The 24,524-nt window shown below is 45.2% G+C and overlaps 1 protein-coding gene across 1 annotated transcript in view; it reads right to left on the reverse strand.

Moving 5' to 3' along the window:
• Ust (uronyl-2-sulfotransferase) overlaps positions 1-24,524 on the reverse strand; it is a 238,928-nt gene that overhangs the window by 76,888 nt on the left and 137,516 nt on the right. The window contains exons 3-5 of the mRNA XM_013027014.1: positions 22,903-23,058; positions 13,672-13,751; positions 4,817-4,970 (exon numbers count right to left, since the gene is read on the reverse strand). Of these exons, the coding sequence (XP_012882468.1) occupies positions 4,817-4,970; positions 13,672-13,751 (234 nt within the window). The 5' untranslated portion in view covers positions 22,903-23,058. The remainder of the gene's footprint in view (positions 1-4,816; positions 4,971-13,671; positions 13,752-22,902; positions 23,059-24,524) is intronic.

Here is a 24,524-nt window from a genome sequence, read left to right on the forward strand (position 1 = left end):
GGATGAAGGCAAAGTCCTCAGGCCGCATTCACAGGATGGCTTTGACTGATGAAGACGGTGGAAATTTCCACACAGCAGCATTTCACAAGGATACTTCCAGAACGTAGGGACATCCAGGGTCCAAAGTGTTCAAGTTGATTCAAAGGCAGAGCTCTCTGGAAACGTCTGCGGCCTCTGGCTCATTTTCAGGCTTCTCTAGAATCTAGCTGAGCCAACATGATTCACTGAATTCTTTATGAATCAAGAAGCTGTAAATTACATACCTTTTCTTTGGAACATGTATGACTTTCCATATTTTTTTTTAAAGCCAAGATGGATGAATAGCATGACAGAGGCCGTTTTCTCTGTGGGAAGACACCTCCTGGCCCTGCTCCTCAGGGGAAGGGGACTTCGGGAGGTGGCAGGCGTGGCTGGGGAAACGGCCCCACTTGGCAGTCTGGAGTTTGAACATGTGAAGTGCTGTCTGTGTAGGCTATTTCCTGGGAAAGTTCCCGAGCCCAGACGTTCTGGCCTTGCCCAAGTCACACGTGTGCAAGCGGAAGAATGAGAGAAACAACGTGAGGAATCATTTTCACGGAAGCTCAGGGGCTGTGGGGTGGGTGTGGGGGGAAGGAGGGAGAGGCTTGGGCAAGAATGGGAGGGCTCGTCCTTTCCTGGAAATCATAGCAGTTGCTTCTCCTTCTGGAACATTCACTCTCACGATGGGCGTCCCGTGTGCCAGACATTCTCGGCTCTGGAGGTAAAGTGGTCTGCATTCAGCTGGACAAGGAGGCCACCTTTGGGGAGGAGCCCCAGTGCGCCTGCGCTCCCACGAAGACTCCCAGATCCAAAGAGGAGTCAGTGCCCTCCCCCCGCGGGGCAGACACAATGGCCCTGGACACACAGAAGGGAGCCTGGGACCTGAGCCTTGTCCCTGGGATGGGTGCTGTGGGCCCACTGCGTTCCGATGTCCCCACTGACGGAGTGAAAGATGTAGGGTCTGGTTAAATACCCATGAAGAATGGCTTGGAAAGAAACTGCAAGCATGAGAGAGCCCAGCTGTTGGCAGAAAACATGGAGGAGAGCTGTAAGATGCGTAGCTGTCTATCTGGGAATGAATAGCTATGGAAGGTGATCCTGAGAAGAAGCCCAGCATTCTTTTCCATCAGGAAGCGACCTGCCCCGGTCCAAGAGGGCACTGAGTGTCCTGGGTTCTACTTCCGCTGGGGTTTGGGCTGTCCCCACCCAGACCTGGCCTGCCCCTGTGGGGAACAGAGTGTCCTCCTCACCCCCACTGGCTCGGTGGAAGCCTGGCCTCCTTTGCCTCTTCTCGTCTTTCACATAGGGCCCTGCCCGGCCGCCTGGGCCGGGCTCAGCTGTATGCTAAACAGCTCGGCAGGGCTCCCAGCCAAACACTGACTTAGGTTTTTGGCCACTGGATAAAGCCATAGCCTTCAGGGGGCTGAGATTATGGTGTGGCACCCAAACTTCAGGCCAGCAATGTGTCAGGGTGCAGGAGGTGTGCAGAGGAGGCCCTGGTACCCTAGCCTGGACATGGAGGCTGCACAGCCCAGCCAGGTCAGCGCCCTGTCAGCCTGGCCCTGGGACACTGGCTCCTCACAGCTGTCCTCAGCTAACAACACCCTCTTGTGAGTCACAGGACCAGTCCTCTAGGCTTGCCAAAGTGAAGATGGGCTGTGACAGGGGCAATTTTATTTCAACAGACCAACGAGATGGAATCAAATGTTCATATATATATGAAGACAGTAGGCTGTCTTCCAAATCAACAACTACCCTGTGGACGAGAACACAGTCTTCTGTCCAAGTCAGACTGCAGCAGGGTCATGAAGGACTTAAAGCAGACTCGCTCGCCGCGTCCTCCCCCCTCCCCACCCCCCTCCCCCTCCCCGGCCATTTCCCCTCTAACATGTTGGGGAGTTCTGTGCTCCACTGCTGGAACCCAACCAGAAGGCAGCTGGTGGCTGGCTCTCGTCTGGAGAAGATACTCCTTCATCTTGCTGGGTACAATTCCAGCAGGAAAATCTCCCGGCAGTTTCTCTGGTCCCATAATCTCTGCAGTGGCCAGAGCTTCCAAAATGTTAAGACTCTGTCCCCACTACCAACTTTCAACACTTATTTTTTTGCTTGTTTTGAGATACCATCTTTCTTTGTATCCTAAGATGTCCTCAAACTTAAGATCCTCCCATTTCAGTCTCTCCAGTGCTGGGATTACAGACATGTGTCATCATGCCTAGATCTGTACCGACTTAAGAAAAATCAGCCGGACATACTTGCTCAAGTCTGTAAGCCTAGCTGCTTGGGCTATAAAGATTAGGAGATGGTGATACAAGGCCAGCTCAGGCATAAAAGATCAAGAGAATCCATTTCAACCAGTTAATGGGAGCAGTGGTACACACCTACTATCTCAGCTATAGGGAATCACAATAGCTGGGTGCAGTTGCATATACCTGTCACCCCCAACAACAGGCGTGAGAAGATGAGTTGGAGGTCTGAAGCCCACACCAGCCTGGGCATAAAGTAAGACCCTATCTCAAAAATAACCAGTGTAGGCCTGGTGCTGGTGGTTCACGCCGTATAATCCTAGCTACTTAGGAAGCTAAGATCTGAGGATCATGGTTCAGATCCAGCCCAGGAAAGTCTGTGAGACCCTTATCTCCAATTAGTCACCAGAAAACTGAAAGTGGCACTATGGCTCAAAATGGTATAGCACTAGCCTTGAGCAGAAAAGCTTGGGGACGGCACTTAGGCCCTGAATTCAAGCCCCATGACTGATTAAAAAAATGAAGTAAGGAAGTGGGAGACACTGAAGTGGTAGAGCACCTGCCATGCAAAGATGAGGCAATAATTTAACCCTCAGTGCTACCAAAAGAATGATGATGATGATGATGATGATGAAGAAGATGATGTAGCTCAGTGACAGAACACTTGCTTGGCACACACAAGGTCCTAGGTTTCAGCCACAAAGCAAAGAAAGAAAGAAAGGAAAAAAACCTAAGACATTTTTTTTCTTCGCAGCTGGTAATTCCTTGTTCTAATGACTACAGGTTATTGTCTGTGTGGATGTGGGAAGGCCGTGACAGGGAATGATTTACAGAATGGCCAAAAGAAACTTGACAGAACATACAGCATTCCCCCAACGACTGCATTCCATGTTCAAGGGCAGAATTTCTAAAACTCATTTGCCTATCTGGCTTCTCAGCATGTTCTGATCTCAGTTGGTTTCTTAGTATCAGGATCAAATCAGAACCTTGAAATACAATTCTCACTAGACAGACTGCTATTTTTAAAAGAACATACACATATATTAACCCAAACCCAACACAACAATGAAGGTCATTGTAGACAAAATTGTTCCTCTAGTAAATGGGTCTCTGCTCTGGAGACGCACTGGTCGCTAAATGAAAAATATAACCACACTCGTGACACGCACGTTAAAGACAAAGTTGAAGGCTTTTCACATCAAATATTTAAAAATACAACATGATAAAAGCCAGTTATAAGACACCATCGACATATTTCACGGAAGGTAGCTGAGCAAATACATTTTGCATTTCCTTTATCTAAAAAATGCTTGATATAATGTTGGTTCCAAAATTTAGATTCATTCAGCCTTGGGAATATTTGCATGGATATAAAAGAGGTACGTTAGAGATATAACCCAAGTCTAAGAATGGCGTTTATTCCGGTTTCACCTGCACATTGTCATATTATACAACATTTTTAGTAGGCCCCCATATGATTGAGGCCTGGCCCATCACTTAGGCATGGTACCATGTTAGTACCAGTTTCCAGCTTAGGGCAGGTATACGAGAGTGTTAGGTTAAGGATGCTCACCTGTACAGAACAGAGAAGGGGGAGTTTTGCATCTGGTCTTAACCCATTGTTACCCAGGTGCCCAGAGCTGGATGAGATGCTCAGATTTCTCAACTCTAAATCAGACATGAAAGGAATACTGAGGTGACAGTAAAGTGTTCCCACAGTCAGTATCTAACACTGTGAGGACACAGTGGTTTGGACACTGTGACTAAAACAACTTCTCTCCAGAGACAAGGCTGATCGTCGGGGCTAGCAGCTGTAGCTCAGGCGCTGTGGACACACCCTTGTTGAGAAGTCCCTCAGCTCTTTCTTCCCATCCTGCTTGTGTCCCACAGCCCAAGAAGGTCCTGAGAACCCTTCAAGCACTTTCAGATCTTTTCCCCCTAAACACAGAGCTCTGGGGTAATGGGCAAGGTTTTGTCCACGCAGTATGCAACGACATGAGAAATGGAAATGGCTGGGGTCGAGATGGAAAGCTCTTATGGATGTGAGAATCCCCACACAAGGTCCCGAGGAGAGCAATCAATCACTGCCAAGATGGAAAGACGCCCAAACTTGGAGTCAGAGGACCAGAAACAATGGCTTGTGGAGGTGTTGATGCTTATGATGGAATTTCAGACAGCAGTACACCTGCATGATTTCCCCGAGTAAGTCCTGAGTCCTCCTAGAATCTAAAGGTCCTCATCTCAAAACCAATTCCCTGCCAGTTGTCAGAGGCTGGGATTGATTACAGGCATGTGCCACCACTCCTAGCTCAACCCTTCATTTCTTTAACCACAATCGTGCTGATCACAACTCCCAAGGAACAATCATTTCTTCTCTGGAGCCTGAAAACTTAGCATTAAAGACAAACTGAGCAAAGCAAATCAGAAAATCGTTTGAGCAAGTGTTGTAGGTCATCTAAGTTCTTCATAGATGGCAGGTGGAAGGGAGCTCCTTGGACTAGATTTATCAACCTGGATCCACGGAGAGACCATCTGTGTCATGCAGTAGGACTTACCAGATAGCGTTCCTCCTGCCTCATGCTTGGGGTCCGGATCATGTGATTCTGTTCCCCTCTCCAGTCTCCAAAGCGACGGAAAAAGTAGTTAGAGAGGAACCGGCTGACAGGGTCTCTGATGATGTTGATGTAGACGGGCTGGTCTCCTCCAAACCTAACACACGGAGGTACACAGACAGACGGAATATCATTACAGTGTGGAGAATCTAGAGGAAAAGAAGGCCTACTGGACAAGGTTTCCGTCTAGGTAACAAATGATTCTGGCAGTACCCTGTCTGCTGCAGTGTCCATAAGCACTTTAATGAATGAACAACCATGTTTCCTGATGGACTCTTATTATTATGGCCATGTAGGAAGAGGAAATGGTGACCTTTGACCGAGGCACCCACTGAGAGGCCCATCTAACAGTGTGGTGCTATTTGTCAGCACTAAGTTAGTGGCGGTGGGTTAGTAGTTAGTTGTGACACCGCCCTCCTCCACTGTGAGCCACACAGTCCCCGCTAAGGTGCTGTGAGTAGATTGGCAACAGCCAGCTATACTGAACACTCACTTCGGCTTTCCCTTCATAGTTCACATGGACATGGCAGTCTCCCTACAGCTCCATGGTGTAGAAACCATAATTGCCCCCATGTATACCGAGGGAAATGGAGGCAGGGGGAGGCTGAATCTGATGCCGTTGTACCAGATCATAAACCCACGTGAGCTGGCTCCCGAGTCAGGACTCTGAGCCAAAGGAGGAAAATTCCAGAACTGAGGAAAGTAATGATGTGAAGGATACCAAGAATGAAAACAAAAGTCATTATGCTGGGCCCCCAGAGATGGAAAGTGGGTGTGAAAAGAAACATGCCTAGGTGTTCCATTTTTATCCCTTCCACAAGGGGATTAAATACTGCACCAAAGCCAGATGTTTCCAACACAAAGCCAGGACACCAGTCTGAGCTAGAAGGGCCCCTCCCCTTCCTTTTTAAACTCCTTGAAAGCAGCAAGGGGAGAGGACAGAGGTCATGAGGTGACCCTCTCCCTGGTGTACTCTAGGATCCTCTGCCTATCTGATTTGTAGGTACCCTGACTTTTGTCCTGGGGTCAGAATAAGCTCAGAAAAAAAAAGATGGACCCAGTGCCTGTCTGCCTACCTGGCAGACTGCTCACCTCTCAAAATCCAGCCCCAAGTCACAGTCACCTCTTCAACCATCAACTCCAGCATTCTGCCTGTCCTTTGCTCCTCTATGCCCTGAGCCCTTCTTCCTTCCAGATTGTGTTGCTGGGGCCAGGAAGTATGTGATACAGCAGAGTGTGTGTGGCCTACAGTAGGTGCTTGACAAGAGGTAAATGGATGCAGAAATGGAGGCCTGGAAGAATATGTCCAGTTGTCATGTTTCTGCCAGGGTCAGGGGCTGTGCTGTCAGAGGAAAGTCAATACAACAAGCCACCGATGCTTTTTCATGCATTAATTTGTATAATGTGGTACCCAGGTTATTGCATTTTTAAAAGAGGATCTTGAGAGCAGATTCTAAAGGAATGGGTTGGACATGGATTTCGAGCACTGGGCCACGTGCATGGCTTTCTGCACCAGGAAGACACATGGCTCATGAGTCGTGGCAGCCTTACCACTGTGAATCTTGTCAGTCCCCAGATGACACTCAGGCTATGAGAGGAATAACCACTGTCTTCCAAGTTGGCAGTATCCACCACCCCCTAACCATCACATGCAAACTACATTCAGCATCCTCTTTTAATTAAATTGTGTTTCATAGCTATGATAAACAGCAACTGAAGTAGTTGCTGGGGGCCTAGGAAAACAAAACGTGCATGCCAAATGCGAGTTCCAGTTCTGTCCTCCAAAGTCACATTGTGTTTTGACAGACCTCAACTTTATTATGGGCGAAGAACCATCACCAGTAACCATCAGTGGAACTTCCTAGTTGTGGGAACCCCCCCATGACCCCCATTAGGAAACAGTTCTCAGCTTGTCCATTACCATGACACTATAGACATGAGGGATGATGGGCTTCTTGAGGATATGACTTGTTCCTACTTATATATCAAAACTGAGTGCCAAAAAAGCCAGGTGCCGGTGGCTCACACCTGTAATCCTAGCTACTCAGGAGGCTGAGATCTGAGGATCGAGGTTCAAAGCCAGCCCAGGCAGGAAAGTCTGTGAGACTCTTATCTCTTACCTCCAATTAACCACCAGAAAACCGAAAGTGGGGCTGTGGCTCAACTGGTAGAGCACTTGCCTTGAGCTGAAGAGCTTGGGGACAGCGCCCAGGCCCAGAGTTCAAGCCCTGTGACTGACAAAACAAAACAAAACCCAAAAACCTGAGTGCCAGAGGTCACAGAAAAAATTTCCCAAAAAAGAAGTTTTAAATGTTTTATAAACTCAGATCAGATGGTATAAGAGCCTCTCTGGAGAAACTTCTAACCATGAAAGAAGTGCCTAATCCTTTCCCTTTCCAGAAAGTGAATCCTTCTGGAAGTGGCTAATCTTCCCTTTTCATAATGCGTTTGGGCTGTCAACCCTTGGTCATTTTGGCATACATAGCTTCCTCATGATCGGGCAAAACCCAGGTACATGTCAATGGCACCTAAGATGCCAGGATACCACGGTGCTACAACAGAGGACATTGCTGTGTGTATAGCCCACCCCACCCATCTCCACATTTCCATTAATCTGCCCCCAGGAAACAATGGGAATTCTTCTCTCTTCACCCTCCGGGAAGCAGGGATTTCCCTTGTGCAGCTAACTTGCTACAAGAAGAAAAGTGTGATGATCTGGAGGCCTAAGGCTTTGATGTTTGTCAGCCAGTGAAGAAGGTACTCTGAAGTGTGGGAGGATGTGGTAGTCTGGGGACAGTGAGGGGCTGTCTGAAGGAGAAGGGTAGGGGCAGTTCATGAATGGTCTTTGGCTAGAAGCCAGTCACAGTAACTGGAGTTTTGTAAGTATTGGGCACTGGTGGGGCCCAGACACAGAAGTCATCCTCCATCCTCAGATCCTGAGCAGTAAGACAGGACCAGGAGAGCTCACAAGACAGGAGCACAGGAGACAGAACCAAATTCAGGTCTCTGGTGAGTCCCGAGGAAAGGCAGCAGCATTTGAGGGGAGAAATGGAGGCAAATGAGGCAAAAAGGAATCAATGGCTGGCCCCTTGCAGGTATGGTACCTGCTCAGGGAGGATGAGGGAGGTACAGCAGGAAGTAAACCACTGTCAAGGAGCAGCAGGAAATAAACAATACAGTATTTATTCAAAGAGAGCTTCTAGATTCTTTTCCTCTCTGATGGGCTACTCCTGTGGTCACAGAGACCCCAGGAAGGGAGCATCCCTGTGGGAAGCATAGTGAGGTAGCCATCGAAAGAGTAAGCTAATTAAAAAAAAAAAGCTCTCCTCTTGAAATCAAACTCTCAGCTCTGTTTAAGAAGGTGAAAGTGTTATACAGGATTGTGAGATGCAGAGAAGTCACATTTTGGGAAGTTGAATCAGATTCTTTATTAGAAAGCCAGCTACTGGGACAGACACATTTTTACTCCCCCCCTCCTCCAAACCTGCAGCCTGAAATGCACTTGATACCATTAGGAAACTGAGCTACGAGAATAGTAAAGACAGCTAAAAAGGAATCTCAATAAGCCAGATCAACTCTAATGGAGAGTTGAAGAGGGAAACCATGGTGGATGACCTGAGGAGAGTCAGGAGACATGAGGCATGGTGCAGTAGAGGCAGAGGTGGAGGAGCCTAAATAGGATCGTGGTCAAGGGGCAGGGTCACAGGGAGCTGGAGGGTCAAACAGTCTCGAGAGTTCATGGTACAGGTCTGGCAGATCTGGGAACCGATTGTCCAAGTCCCTGCCCCATCAGCTTCTAGTTCAAGAGCCTATTACCTTTGGGTGGGGGTTGGAGAAGTGGATTTCACTTCTAAGAGTTTTCAGAAAGTCTCCATTACCCACCAAGATGCCAAGATGGCACCAGTCAGACCCAGTATTTCTATTTCAAAAGCTGCATTAAGTAAGCGCTAATCTCAATTTTTATTGTGGCATCTGCGTCCAAGTTTGAGGCATCTATCTCGATTCTGAAAGAATTCAAGGGCACAGAATCACAAGGCACCACGTTGCTAATGAGCCTCCCAACACAAGGCCACAGTCTGAACCAAATTGAATTATGCAAATGATGAGATTTGATTTGTTTGCTTCAGTAACCCCAGCAGAGGGCAACTTTGTTCACTGTCAGGCATTAGGGCTTCACTTGAAAGGAGAGAAAGTATCAAAACACCTCTCCTTAGACATGGCGCCCCAACTGCTTCCCGCTGAGTGACTTTTCATGTTTTTGTTTTAACAAGTTAGTCTTGGCATTGGGGTTTCTCATCTGAGATGAGAAAACAGAAGTAGAAGCAGGGAAGGGGGAGGGAACATGAGTAAAAAGGAAGGAGGAGGGCTGGGATGTAGCTCAGTGGCAAAGCGCTTGCCTAGCAAGCGCTGGTTCGATCCCCAGTACCAAAAAAAAAAAAAAAAAAGAAAAGACAAAAGGAAGGAGGACAGGAAAAATGGTGAAGAGGAGTTTGAAGCTGTTTAGCACAGTGACAGCACCACGCCTATGGTTCAGTTGGACTATTTTGATAGCATCAGGCTCCAAGGTAGGGCTTCCTAAGATTTTCCCAGCAAGAGCCCAGGTAACCTGTAAGAAACATCATCTTAACCCCTCCCACACCCAGAAAAAAGCAAATAACCCATGATTGGGAAGAGGGCAGAAGGTGCCTTGAGGCTGCCAGTTGGACACTCTAGCAGAGATACTGTTCATGTTGGACAGTGAATATATATCCTAGGCTGGACACAGCTGGTTCATGTCTAGAATCATAACTCCACAGGAGGCTGAGGTCTGAGGATCGTAGTTCAAAGCTAGCCTGGGTAGGAAAGTCTATGAGGCTCTTATCTCCAGTTAGTCACCAAAAAAAGAGCTGGAAGTGCAGCTGTGGCTCAAGTGGTTGACCATCATTAGTCTTAAGCCCAAAAGCTCAGGAACAGCGCCCAGACCGAGTTCAAGCCTCAAGACTTACACACACACACACACACACACACACACACACACACACACACAATTATATCCTAAAGTTCTTTCAACAGCCAGAAAACAACACATAAAACCACAGCACACAAAAATAGAAGACTGAACTCGAATATCCCATCACAGAGCTGTGCCAAGGTCCAAGGTCGCTTAGACACAATTCTCTAGTTGTCCAAGGAAAACGTGCAAAATTCTGGCCCCAGGTATGTGAGAGTTCAGAAATTGCATGGAAGACCAGCAAGGTGGACTCTCTGGGAACCTAGACTGAAATCTGGGGGTAGAGGTGGGAGCGGAGGGGTCTTTGTAGAGCTGGAGACTTCCTCTCAGGCAGCCAGAGAAACACCTGAGGAATCGAATAGGATGACTTCCTACACCTGCATTAATGGAACTACATGTGGCCAAATGGCTTCTGGGAACTCAGGAGAAAAGGAGGAGGAGAAGAGCAGCGAGCCAAGATGATGAGGGAAAGAACCAAGTGAGCTAGTGACAGGCAAGCACTTCGCCTCACTTGGAAGGTCTGCATTTCACCCAAGAAGGCCTAATTAATGGAGAAAAAGCCACAGCAGGCTGTCTGCTTTATTGTAACATTATATCCTTCCAAAGTTCAGACCATGTACAGGTTACACTGATTCTTCCAGTCTGCTCAGCAGTAGATCATGCTGTTGTGGGAAGGTTGGAAATACCCAGAAAGAATAGTTACAGGGTTACAGTGTCATTCTTTTCATTGTACCCAATATACAGCTGTTAGCAAAGCAAGTCCCTCCCCTGTCCTCCCTCCTTTCCTCCTTCCCTCCCTTCCTCCCTCCCTCCTCCCTCCCTCCCTCCCTCCCTCCCTTCCTTCCTTCCTTCCTTCCTTCCTTCCTTCCTTCTTTTCCCCTCTCCTTTTCTTTCTGCTTAAATCTAGGCCTGGCAAGCGCTCTACCTCCACACCCTCTAGCCCTTTTTGCTTTAGTTATTTTTCAGACAGGGTCTCCAGGATCAACCTCAGACCAAGATCATCCACCTCAGCCTCCCACATAGCTGGGATTACAGACATGCGTTACACCCTTGGCCCAAGGGCAGGTTTCCTAAAAGCAGCCTAATCATCTCTGTGCCTTAGAATTCAAAGCATAGAACTCAAAGCAAGTTCAAGCTCTCTTACAGAGCCCCAACCTAGTTGTCTCCGCCCCCCCCAATTTTGCTTGAGGACTTCCTTTGTAGGGTCACAGCTTTCCATGGAGGCCTAAAGAAAGGTTGCTTTTTTTTTTTTTTTAAAGTAAGCGTATGCCCTTGAAAAAAGGAAAGGCTGGTTTTTGACTTCCCAGGTTCTAGGAGGGTTAACAGTGGTCTGTAGGTGGATTCAAGTTCGGCTCATCATGCACTGATTTTTATGACAGTCTTATTAGCGCCAGGCCCCAGCCCTGGGCTATTATGGGGTGGGAGGAAGTGAAAGGGAGAGGGTTCTCACAGAGACCCCATCGGGCCGGCCCAGCTTGGTCCTGAAGCAGGACAGTGAGGCCCTCTGCTCCTGCTGGGTCTATTCCTGAAGCTGTGGAATACGTTCCTGCAGCTCCTCTGGCCAGGTTTTGCTCTCTGTTCCTTCGTGGGTCTAGAGCTGACCCAATCTGGCACCCAGTGGACGGCCTTCCATGGGAAGGAGTTATTTGCCTGCCAGGTCTCGGGGAAGCCTCGTGCCCTTGTGCCCGCGGGCCTCCCCCTCGGCTGTGGGATGGACTCAAGGACTCTGAAGGCAAAGGGAGCTTGCCAGTCCACTGCCGAACCCCAAGTTCTAGTGTGACCCCGAACGCCAGCTCTCCGCTGCTCTCTGCATACAGGCTGTCCTCTGTGAGGTGGATGTATCCAAGCTCTCAATGTTCAAGCCATCGAGACTACTTTCGCGTATGCATATTGGATGGCAGAGGCCATGATGAAAGATGGCCGCTGGGCTGTGTGACAGTGAGTCTGGCTTCTCATTAGACGTTTACATTGTCCTCGGGTAACGATTCAAATCGGTGACACTGCAGTTGGTGTGGGAAGCAGGAGTTTATGACTGGACTTGGCCGGTCTGAGGGGCAGAGCAGAGGAAGCGCGCCCGAATTGCAGGGAGCAGGGGCGTGGGGCTGTCCTCCTGACAAGTCCTAGAAGACCTCCCAGGCCCGCAGTGTGTCACTCTGTGCAATGACACACCGGCCTTGGCTTCTGGAGGAAAGAGGCAGGGTGCAGGGTACACACACACACTGGCCAACCCAGTCATGAATCATTTTATACAAATGGCTGGAACTCAGTCCCAGCTGTGCAGGGCCTGCCGTGGGGTCACTGTGGATAATCGGCAGGTGTCCTGTTCACCCTCCGGGGGGTGTGGGGGAGCACATCACAGGGAGCATGGAAAACTTCAGGCCTAGGAGACTCCCTTGTAAAGATGAGGAGCCTCTCCTCCTCTCTGTTTAATAATGTGCTTTCCTGAATCTCTTTCTCTTTGCTTTTAATTGGCCCAGGGCCTATGGGCCAGCAGGAAGCTCCTTTGAAAGCTAAAACCACCCCCCAGCATCCTGATCTTGGCAGGACAGCCCTCTGAGCCTCTGGCTCCTTACAGCAAGCCTCCTGGGGTGACCAGCCCAAAGGGGCAATCGAGCCAGCATCAACTTACAAGTAGAACCTACTAGGTCAGGGCAGAGTGCCCTGCCCTCTGGGTGTGTGAGACACTGTTGTTCCCAGGTTAAAATGAGGGAAATGCTGTCAGATTGAGGGCCAGGAAGGCCCCAAGCTGCTCAGCAGATCTGCTGTGGCCTATGGACTGCCAGGGCCAGCGGGCAGAGCAGGGCTTTAACCTGTGCAGGCGTGGGTCACTGTGACTGTAACCAAGGCTATTAACAGGCTGCTGAACTTGAAGTTTGCATGGTAATCAACAGAGGGTCGAGACAGCTGAGTCTACAGAGCTATGTTAGTATCAGAAGGCTGCAGAAGCTGAAGAAAACACAGGATTTTGAAATGCCTGCCCAGTGTCAAATGTTCAAGGCTCCCAACAATCAAATGGAGTATTAAGAAGCTAGACAGAGGCTGTGTGTATGACTCAATGGTAGAACACTTGCCTAGCAGGCATAAAGCTCAGAGTTCAATCCCCAGCACTGAGGAAAAAGGGAATGGGAGGGGAAGAGAAGGGAAAGGAGGAGGGAGGGAAAGAAGAGGAGGGGAGGAGAAGGAGAAAGGTTGGTATAGTATTCCCAGGTTGAAATTGTGCAAAACTGTGCAATACAACATTTATATTAAAAGACTAATATCTTGCCTTCTTGTTTGTTTCCATACAAAATGTTAAAGAACTGTCAGGTCAAACTTATTTTCTCATTAAAAATAATTCTACATTTTCAGCTGGGCACTGGTGGCTCACGCCTGTAATCCTAGCTACACAGGAGGCTGAGATCTGAGGATTGTGGTTCAAAGCCAGCCCGAGCAGGAAAGTCCGTGAAACTCTTATCTCCAATAAATCACCAGAAAACCAGACATGGTGCTGTAGCTCAAGTGGTAGAGCGCTAGCCTTGAGCTGAAGAGCTGAGGGACAGTGCTCAGGCCCAGAGTTCAAGCCCCATAACCACCACCACCAACAACAACAAAATAATAATTCCACATTTTTATACTATTTGAGATGGCAGTCTAAGAAGAAATGATATTGCTATCCAAATATTTCAAATTTTGATTCCTCTGCAGCAAAGATAACTAGATTAAAAATGTCTTTTTCAAGGGCAATTGCACTTCCTTGCAAATAACGGTAGATTTGTAGAGTAATTATTCATTAGAAATGAAGTAAGCATTAAACCGGAAAGCGGCTTACCTTGAGAAGTTGAGGAAATGAACGTGCCGAGTGAATAAATAGGGCTGTTCGGCAGTGCTTATATTTTTAATCAGTTCCATCTATTAAGAAAAGTACAAAATTAGCATATACAGGGTCTAATTTGCCAAGCCGTATTAAGCTAAAGGTTATCTACTGAACTCCTTTCATACCTCTTTATTTCTTGTAGATCAGAACTTCAAGAATTGGGTTTTAGGTAACATTTATGAACTTTTATATAAGGTTCCTTAGTGAATAAAATAGAACTTTCCAAAGTTATAGTCCTGCAATCTAGTTGAGTTAATCAAGACCATGAAAACGACATGATAGATTAAATAATTTCACCCAAGACAATGAGTGTGTGCTGATACTGGAAATGTAAGTAAAAGAATGACGTTAATCTCATTTAAAGTCAAACCAGAAAAAGGGTTAATCATTATTTTCTGTTTTTTCTAAAGACATGATTAGGATTTTCAGAAACATTTGCAATTAGTGCCGCAGACTTGAAAAGTGGGAATAAAATGAGACACTGCCTCATTATTTTCCTCTTTGATTATAAAAATTTATAAGGAAAATATTTCATGGGAAACACACAAAGCCCTAGCCAGACATCTTGGGTTTCTGGTGGGTGGTCATCTGAATTATTTATGTACAGTTATCAGTAAGGCAAGAAGTAGTTTATGTTCATATAAACCAACTTTTATGGTCTTCTGGAACATGTCATGATACAGAAAATGTTTAATAAAATCTGTTAGACATTCCAAACATTCTTAGGACTCCCTCACTTCCGGAATTCTATTTCCCCTAGAATTTCTTATTGACTCCATCAAAATGGACATGGGAAGCTGGTAAAAAGCACATCGAAGATTGTAAGCTTGGATGAGCATCAGGCATGCTGCTTTCATTTTACAAACTAGTTCAAGTTAAAAACTGGACACAAAAGTTATCATTTGGCACAGCAGCAAATGGAAACTATAATCAAGGACTCTAGATCTCCTTGTTTGTCCTCAACATGACAGGACTCCTGGGCCCCCTTTTTGTTACCAGGGCTGACATATGTATACATGATCAACAAATATTTGCTCAGTGAGTTAACCCCAATTAGTACATGTGTGTTAGATGGTGACCCTACCTCTAAACCCTCTAATTACTTATTCCTGTTCACAATGATTGAAGAAGTGAAACTGAATTTTGAAAGTAAATGACTTTGAGCTCCTGAGTCTAGACTTTCTGTTAATTAAGGGCAGGATTGAGTGAATAATGGTTTGCCCTTCTTCAGATTGAAGCTCAAAGGAAATTTATTGAAGCCTGCCTGGTTAGTTTCTGCTACCCTCTGTCTGCGCAGCTCATTTCTGGTAGTAAAACTTCCCCCACTTGGACCCATTGTTAATTCTGAGTGTTGAGGGGTTGACCAATAGCATTGTTGATTGAAAAGCATAACCATAGGCGATTTATCTTCTAGGATGCCTGCTTAGAAAACGAATGCTTGTCTATGCATGTGCTTGGCATAAAGATTATCCATGCATTTATCTTCAGATTATTTGCATTCAAATATTTTCTCTGCACACATTAAAATCATAAAGAAAGCCCCTACAATTGCACAAGAATACTGGAAAAACAGGTCAGAAAAAAATACTTTCACACATTCAACATAATATTACATTCTCTAAATGCGTGTCAATGTGTTAAATTTAATAAAATAACAGTAACGGTTAGTCTTTTGAGAAGTGTCATAACAGTCATAAAGCTGCCTATTTCTCAAGGAAAAATGGATTAGCGGTGACAAGGGAGAACTCTTTCTAGATGTATCTTTAAACATAGAAGAAAGGTGCTAATGCTCATGTTTATGCATGAGTTCAGAGAGAACAGACAACATTTCCCTCACCCCCTTGCATCTCAAAGATTTCAATTTATGGTGCACCACAGCACAGGTTTAATGCCTCATGTTGAAGGCATTCAAAGAAATGTATAGGTTCTAACCAGTCTATCACTCACATAATTTGTTCAGTGAATGAATTCAGCCCTTTCTGATCCTGGTACAGTCTTTATTCCGGTGTCAGGTGGAGCTCACAGCATTCTCATTACGATACCTAAGGCAACACAATGCTAGGCTGATGGCATGGTTCAGGTGGTAGAGCACCAAACATGAGCAAGGAAGCCAAGGGAGAGTATGAGGCTATCTATGTTCAAGCCCTGGTATCAGCATCAAAAAGAAAAGAAAATCACAATGCCAAGTAAACTCATCTCCTGAGGGCATCAGAGAGGCTACACACTGTATGTACCAAGCCATGCTCTCTACACCTGCGGTCACTTAATCCTTCTAAACATTGAAGGATTAATTAACCCCTTAGGTTAAATAGCTACATAGAGTGCTTGACCGTTTTACTGACACATGAAGGTAGAGCTAGATTTCAAATCCAAATCTGTTAAATCCAAAAACTCTGGTGCAATGGCTCTCAAATACAAATTCCATCTGGTTTGTATCCCTGAGTTGCTGATTGGATCTATCTGCCTTTTCACATAGAAGCACAACAGCTCTGGAGAAGGAAGAGGGTTCTTGGGATAGGAACACAGATTCTATCTTTCATGGGATGTGTTGAAAAAAGTCAAAGAAGAAAAGCACTGAGAAATCTAAGTATGACAGGAATAGAAGAGTAGGTCAGTAATAGAGTGCTTGCCTAGCACGAATCTAGGCCCATCCAAAGCATTATGCACATACATAAAGAAATAAAAGTATTAAATACCAAAGACTACTTTCAACAAGTTCTAGTGATGGAAAATGGAGTGCATTCTAGAAAGCTGATGTGAAGTTTAAATGTTTTAAAAAAGGTTAAGCGTGCCACAGGATGTATCTATAGGAATAAGTTAGATCACAGTGTATACACTGTTGAAATGGAATGGAGGTTACAAAAAGAAAGAAAGAAAAGGGCAAGAGCCAAACAGGCTTACAATCCAGAGGAGAAACTCACTTGCAGGAAGCAGGTTCTAACTGTCTGCTTTCTAACTGTCTAGGGTGGGAGAGTAGCAAACTTTTCACCTGAAAACACAGAGAAAACTTTGCTCCTGATTTCTTTAGGAAATGCTTGTCAGCAGCAAGGTATCCAACCCCACTCAACTGTGAATTCTTGTGTCACTCATGAGCAACTAGATACCCTATACTTTGGCAAAGCATCTGAAAAGAAAGAAAGAATGTGTGCTTATTAACACACCAAAGAAAGCATAACTCAGAGGAGAAATGTGGCACCTTTAACTTCAAAGGATGGCTGGAGACTTGGGTTACCTGTGCTCTTCCTGGGGGGCAGGGAAGGCCTCTAGCAGAGGGGAGGAGGAATTCTCCCTACCTTTTTAGCCCAGAACGGTGCACAAAGCAGAATGCATGCATGCCTGCAATGCAAAGGAATTCCACCAGGGGGAGCCATGGTATGACCATGGCAAAGCAAGAGTCTGAACTGTAGAGAAAATCAGACTGACAGATAAAATTGGAAGAAGAGAAGCCTGGTTGCTTCTACCTCCATCCTACCCGCCCTCCCCCCTTTTCCTTCTAAATTTCCATGTAGAGGATTCTGTCTTTGTGGACAGAAATCCAAGACAAGAAGTCCCTGTTTTCAGAACAGGATGAGCTCTTGATTGCTATGGCTCAGAGATAGACTAGGCTCATTCCTTGGGTCAATCTCCAGGTCTGATTGGAGAACCTCCTGCCTTTCCCCCTATGAAGCCAGAAAGGTCTGAGGATCATTTTAAGAGGCCATTGTAAGCCAGGGTAAGGACATGGGATAATGTGTGGACTCTGGACTGCAGGAAAACATCCCCTGGAACTTGAGGGGAAAGCCAGGTGTGGTGGTGCATGCCATAATCCCAGCTACTGCAGACAGAGCAAGACCAGAGGACTGAGAGCTCAAGGCCAGACTGGACTACAATGCAAGACTCCAAAACAAAGCAGAAAAACACCAACAAACAAGCACAACAACTTCAGGGAGACATGGCCTCTTTGATAGTTGAGAGACTCCTGGTGAGAATCAATCTCATGCATGAGAAACTTTGCTTGCATAGTGGATAATGCATTGTAGTAAAGGTAAAAGTTTCTCAATATGGTAATAGTCTTGTTGCAAAAATCCTTTGCTAGAGCTGTGTACATGTCTTTTCTAAGGAGTCCCTCTCTCCGCAGAGGCACAATATTTGGGAGCTGGCTTGACAGGTCTGTCTTGTATTTGCAGAAAGAACAGGAAGTATCTTTCTTTCTCCCTCTCTCTGTCACTCTCTCTCTCTGTCTCTGTCTCTCTCTCTCTCTCTCTCTCTATATATATATATATATATATGACTTTCCAGGAGATTTCCATGCTCATAATTTTATAGAACCATTTTCTAATGGTTCCCCACTGTCTACTTAGCTTAGCATGCAAAGGTCTCCAGGGCTAGACCCCCATCTCTTTGAAGTCTTCTATGCATTTCTCTTGATTTACATAGTTTCAATCAGTTTCCTATGAATTCTTATATGTCCCTATAAAATAAGAGGAAGATAGCACTTTTCTAAAAGTATAGCTTTAAGGATTAGAAATCCGCTGACAGCGTTATGTCTAATCTAGCATTCGCAACAGATCCTCACTAAATATGAATGAATGAGCAATGGAGAGGTGGCATTCAAAAATTAGCAGAGTGTCGGTACAGGGCACATGCCTGTAATCCTAGCATTCAGGAGGTTGAGGAACAAACATGAATTTAAGGATAACCTATATTATATTGGAATAATAACAACAACTACAACAACCACAGAAAGAACAGTAAACTTTCTTTTTTCTTTTTTTTCCCCTCCCAGTATTGAGTTTGAAGTCAGAGCTTCCTTGCACATACATGCTCAGCAAGGCACAACCAGATAAGCCACAACCAGCCCTTTTGGTTTTAGTTTGTTTTCCAGATGAGGTCTAGTGCTTTTGCCTGGCTGGTCTCAGAACTTGGCCTCCTATCTCTACTGCCTTTGTAGCCGGGGTGACAGCTGTGTGCCACTATTCCTGGATTATATTTCAAATAGGACTGTGCTAACACAGAGGCAATCCTCAAACCATGGTTCTCCTATATTCATCTCAAAGTAGTTTAGTTCACAGGTGTGTACCACAACACCCAACCCTAAGAGAACCTTCTTGATTGAGCAGCCCAGAGGATTGTGCCTTTGGGAAGCTTTGGAGGAATCTCTGTAGCCTTTGGGCTTTTCCTGCACTGAACAGGATTTATTGAGGTAAGACTCTATTTTTCAGTTTTATTTCTTTATAGCCATAGTTCAGATTTGGAACTTGGAGCAGTCGAGAGCACTGGGAGGAGGAGTTTCACACCTTGCACAGAGCACTGTGCTGTACTGTTCGTGAGCTGGAGGCGGACACGCTCCAGAGTCCTCCGGCGCAGTGTGGCTGCCTCTCCCACCTTCGTGAACATTTTGCAAGGCTTAGACCATTGGAAGATCTGCCGAGTGCCCTTAGTGTGGATGGGAGTTATAGAGTCGAACAGGTGCCTTTTCTGGCATGACTGTGGAAGGAAGGAAGCTAGTCCAGAATGCCACAAATGGAATTGCAAATGCTGTGGGGTTCAGAGGAGACTTCCAAATACTCACGCAGAGTTCCCTGACTAAGGCCCAGTGAACTAGGTAAACTAGCTAGGTGAACTCCGTGGAGGAGGAGTTGGCCCAAGTGCAAACGCCCAAGGTATTTCTATTTCTCCAAGAGCAGATGTAACAGGATTTTTATAGCCAACTCAACATTTGGTGTCTCCATGTTTCCTTTCCCCTTCACAATCCCTTCAGTGTCTTATTCCATTAAATAGATTTTTAACATTTAATTGTGTGTACGCACATGTGTAGGTGTGTGCACACACGTGCATGCGCGCCCTTTACAGGAAGAAATGTCAAGTGAATCTGACCGTGGCCTTTGTGTATGATTGGAATGGTATAGAGTTTATTTGTGAGTAGTTTCAAAGGTGAAGAGAGTTCGGTTGCACCTGAGACAGAAACACTATGTATTTATTTATTTTTATAAACAATGTTTTCCTGGGAACTCATTTTCCCAGTTCTACAGTTGAAGGGGGAGAGGGGGAGACCAACCACAAAAGTCTGACTACTTGCCTAGTCATTCATTCTTTCATAAAATTAGCAAGAAGAGGAGCTATTCATACCAGGAAATATTTCCTGAATAGATTACGTTAAAATAACATTTCTTTCTCTGCTTGCTTTATTCTCTTTGAAACCTTAGTGAAAGGAATGTGTAGGATCAAGGACACGTTTTCTCAACATTACTGAGCGACGTCAGACTTGGTTGCTTGTCTGGCTGTTTCCTGGCTGCTTTCTTCAAAAGCCAGGTTCAGGTTGACTGGCTCCAAAGAGGCCACTGTCACTGTCATTAGGTTGTTTTTTTTTGTTTTTGTTTTTTTAATAGCGAAATTGTGTATTTATTTCTGCTACTTGATCTCTACCTTCACCTTAGGTTGTGAAAACTTGCTTTCTAATTTAATAGGGATCTGTAATAACGATTCCTGACCACAGGAATCAGAAATGTCTCAGCTATATAATACACAGATTATGCTAGAATTAGTATAAATATATCACAGAATCTCAGGGCCGGAAAGGACCTAAAAACATTGTCTAGTCCATTCCCTGGCTTCCAGACAAGCCAACCATTCCAAACAGATGAGAGCTAACCTATATTTCAGAGCAGAAAGATGACTTTGTCTTTAACCCTTTCTTGGACCTAGCAATCTGTATACATTGTTAGGAAATTATCAACCTTTCAAAATGATTCCATTACAGTTAAACTTGTATTCTGTTTTCTCATATTTAACATAGGGAATAAGGTAGGTTTATCTGTGTAAAATCCCACAGCATAACTGGTTTTGCTGGTGCTATGGCCTGAACTCCAAGCTTCCTGCTTGCTCAGCTTGCTTGGTCATAATGGCACTCTGCCACCTGAATCACACCTACTATCTGATTTTTGCTCATTAAGTAGAGATGGCATCTCATAGACTTTACTATGTGGGCTGGCTTCAAACTTTGCTCTTTCAGGCTTCAGCCTCATGAACCATTGGTGCCTAGAATATATATACTGTATTTTGTGTTCTTGGCACTTGTACATTCCTGAATATCCCATGTCTAAGCCTTTAGTGACCTTTGTCTTCTATTCTCTGGGTTATCTGTATCCTCTCCAGCAGTGGCAATTAAAATCTAGCAAGTGTGTTTTATGAGTCACCTGAGAACTGAGCATGTTCAGTATGTTTCCACATACCGAAATATTTAAACAGTGGATATACTCTAAGACTTAGAACCAAAGGAAAAGTGAATTTAATCATCATAATAAAGTTACAAGAACATAGGCTATTTATTCTTTCAGGTAGTTAAAGTACCTAATCATATTTACTCATTAATTAAGGGAATCAAAGAGAATTGATCCCTATTAAATAGTTATGCATCTAAAATATGATACTTGTAAATGCCATACAACATAATTTTTTATTAGAATCTATTTTGGGGGGGTCACCTCAAAATATCTTTGGCTCGTTGGCAATGCCTATTTATTTGTTGTATTGGTAATGACTGTTTAAAGTTGATACTTAAGCTCTATTTTTTGGTGCCAGTCCTGGGGTTTGAATTCAGGGCCTAGTAGTTGTTCCTGAGCTTTTGTGTTTAATGCTAGAGGTCTACTACTTGAGCCATAGCTCTACTTCCAGCTTTTTCTTTCTTTTTTTTTGGGGGGGGGTGCTTAATTGGAGGTAAGAGTCTATTTTCCTGCTCAGGCTGGCTTTGAACCATGATTCCCTGAGCTCAGCCTCCTGAGTAACTAAGATTTTAGGCATCAGCCATCAGTGCCCTGCTTAGAGCCTCTCTTAAGAGAGCTTTCAAAGGAATGGTCATTTTGATCTTTGTTTTGTGCATGACCTAAATATACCAGTGTTAGGGAAAATACAGTTGGCTTACACCACTTTGGGGTCCCACTTTGACCCCAGATAAAAAATAGGATAAATAAGTCATAAGTGAGATCTAAAGTGAAGATTATCTCTACAAAATAGAATCAGATAGAAATTCCATACGTGTGAACCCAACCAGACAGCAAAACATGTGGCATTTATTCCACATACCATGCTCTGTATATTGGCCGGATGGGGGTGTGTGCACGTGTGTGTGTGCGTGTTTGTGTGTATGTGTGTGTGTGTGTGTGTGTGTATGTGTGCATCTGAAGTTTCTTTTTCTTTTTTTTTGCCAGTCTTAGGGCTTGAACTCAGCACCTGGGCACTGTCCCTGAGTTTCTTTTGCTCAAGGCTAGCACTCTACCACTTGAGCGACAGCACTACTTCTGGCTTTTTCTGCTTATGGGATGCTGAGGAATTGACAGGGCTTCATGCATGCAAGGCAAGCACTCTACCACTAGGCCACATTCCCAGCCCTCATCCTATGCTTCTAAGAGGACAAAAACAACTTCTGGAGACCAGGTTGACAAACTTGACCCTCAAAAATGATCGTTGAGGAAGTGGTGCTGTAGCTCAAGTGGTAGAGCACTCGCCTTGAGCTGAATTGCTGAGGGACAGCACTTAGGCCCAGAGTTCAAGCCCCATGACTGACAAAAAAAAAATGATCATTGAGTGTACTATGCCCAACTTTTCTCCACGGAGTCCATTGGTGTTACCCTATAGAGAGATTTACAAACCAGGCTTCACAGGGTCCTAGCAGAGCACAGCTCTCATCCCCTGATCTAGCATGACCCTGTGTAGGTCAGCTCTACTTGGGCGAGGCTGATCCACACAGTTGGGGAATTCTTCTGCCACTTCTGAAGACCCCAAAGCCTGATCTGAAGTCCAGATTCCCCATCAATCAAGCAGACTGCTGGCCATAATGCAAAGAGAAAATGCCGGGAAGAAATGCTAGAAGAAAATTTTATCATTTGGGCTGTGAGAATGTCAGAATATTTATACTTTGGTGCTTTTTACTGCTCTGAGATTGTGTTACTTATTGTAGCTAAATAGACAGTGACTAATGTATACCGTCCATCAACTCTAATAAGAAGTCTCCATTTAGGTAGACTTCTCAGATTTTAGAGTTCCTGCACAAACCCTAATTTCCCTTCTACCAGCTGGCAAAAATACAGCAAGAATGTGAAACTCGGGTATTTACTCAGAGGATTTTGAAGAATGTCCTGTAAGGCACCCAATAATTACATGAGTGAATGGAAATAAAAGCCAACAGAACAATGGGAAAAGTCAACTTACTTGTTCGTTTTTAGTGAGCCTGGTTTTGTTGTGGATGTCAGATGTGACCAGATTGAATCCATGCTTCTCTGACAGGATTCTCAGAAGCAAGACCACAGTGCGACTGCCACACTTGCCTACCCTGTTGTACACCACCTGGCTGGGGAAAGGGAGGACCTGTGAGAAGAGAAGACAGCAAGCATGAGACCTCCGGGATGCTTCCCTCAACCCCAGAGCAAGGAACGCTGGGTGAACACAAGTGAGCTGTCATGCGAGCGGGAACAGTGAAGTCACACGTGCAGTGTGCATCTTCACAGGCTACGGTGAGAACCTGCTTATTCACACCAGCACACACCTGGTCTGGCCACAGTGCCTGCGGTTTAAAGACCGACTGTTAGCACCACATTCTAGATAAATGTGTGCTTTCATGGAAATCCTTTCTGCAAGTCATACTTCATCAATACAGAGCGAGCAAGGCCAAAATACAGCCTGGTACAGGTGGCTCAACCCAATAATCTTAGCTACTCAGAAAACTGAGATCCAAAGGATCAAGGTTTGAAGCCAGCCTAGGAAGAAAAAAATCCACAAAATCCTTATCTCTAATTAGCCAGCAAAATGCCAGCGTGGGAGAGTGGCTCAAGTGAAAATACCAGCCATGATACAAAAATAAATAAATAAACCAAAAACCCGGCCCGGTGCTGGTGGCTCACGCCTGTAATCTTAGCTACTCAGGATGCTGAGATCTACAGATCACGGTTCAAAGCCAGCCTGGGCAGAAGAGTCCATGAGACTCTTTTCTCCAATTAACCACAGGAAAATTGGAAGTGGTGCTGTGACTCAAGTGGTAGAGCACTTGCCTTGAGCTCAGGGACAGTGCTCAGGCTTAGAGTTCAAGTCCCATGACCAACAAAAACAAAAAGCAAAACAGAAAATAAAAATCCTGAGTGAGAACCTGAGTTCAAGGCTTGGTAGCAACATACAAACACATACACAATGCTGAGATATAATTCACGAACCATGAAATTCATCTTTGTAAAGTCCATGTAGGAGGGGGGAGAGGGTTAGTATATTCAATAGGCTACGTAAGCGTCACTATCAATAAATTCCAGAACATTCCCATCCACACAAAAAGAACCTGTTAGTAATAATTTTCCTTCCTCTAACTATGCAAGGCCCCTGGAAACCATGTATCTATTTTCTGCCTCATGGTGTTGTTGCTGCATTCTCTAACATCATAGAGATGAAACCATCATGTATTGGCCTTTGCTGCCTGGCTTTCCAGTAGGTTGTTTTCTAGGTTCCTTATGTTGGGATATGACTCAATGCTTCATTCTTTCAGCTGGTTGAGTAACATTACATTGTACGAACATACCGGGTTTTGTTTATGCAGCCTTGGGATGATGGACACGGCAATGACTTCTGCTTCGTGAACCACTGTGACTAATGCCGCTATGCACGCTTGTGTACATGCGTTTGCACAGACATATGTTTTCGATTCTCTTGTGTATATACCTAGGAAACTGCTGGGTCTATGGTAACCCAATGTTTAATTTTTTTTTGAGGAGCTGCCAAACTTTTCAATACAGCTGCATCATTTTATATTCTCATCAGGAGGATGTGAGAGTTCCAATTTCTCCGCATCC

Source organism: Dipodomys ordii, unplaced genomic scaffold, assembly GCF_000151885.1.
Source record: "Dipodomys ordii isolate 6190 unplaced genomic scaffold, Dord_2.0 Scaffold98, whole genome shotgun sequence".
In the NCBI taxonomy this organism is placed as follows: Eukaryota; Metazoa; Chordata; class Mammalia; order Rodentia; family Heteromyidae; genus Dipodomys; species Dipodomys ordii.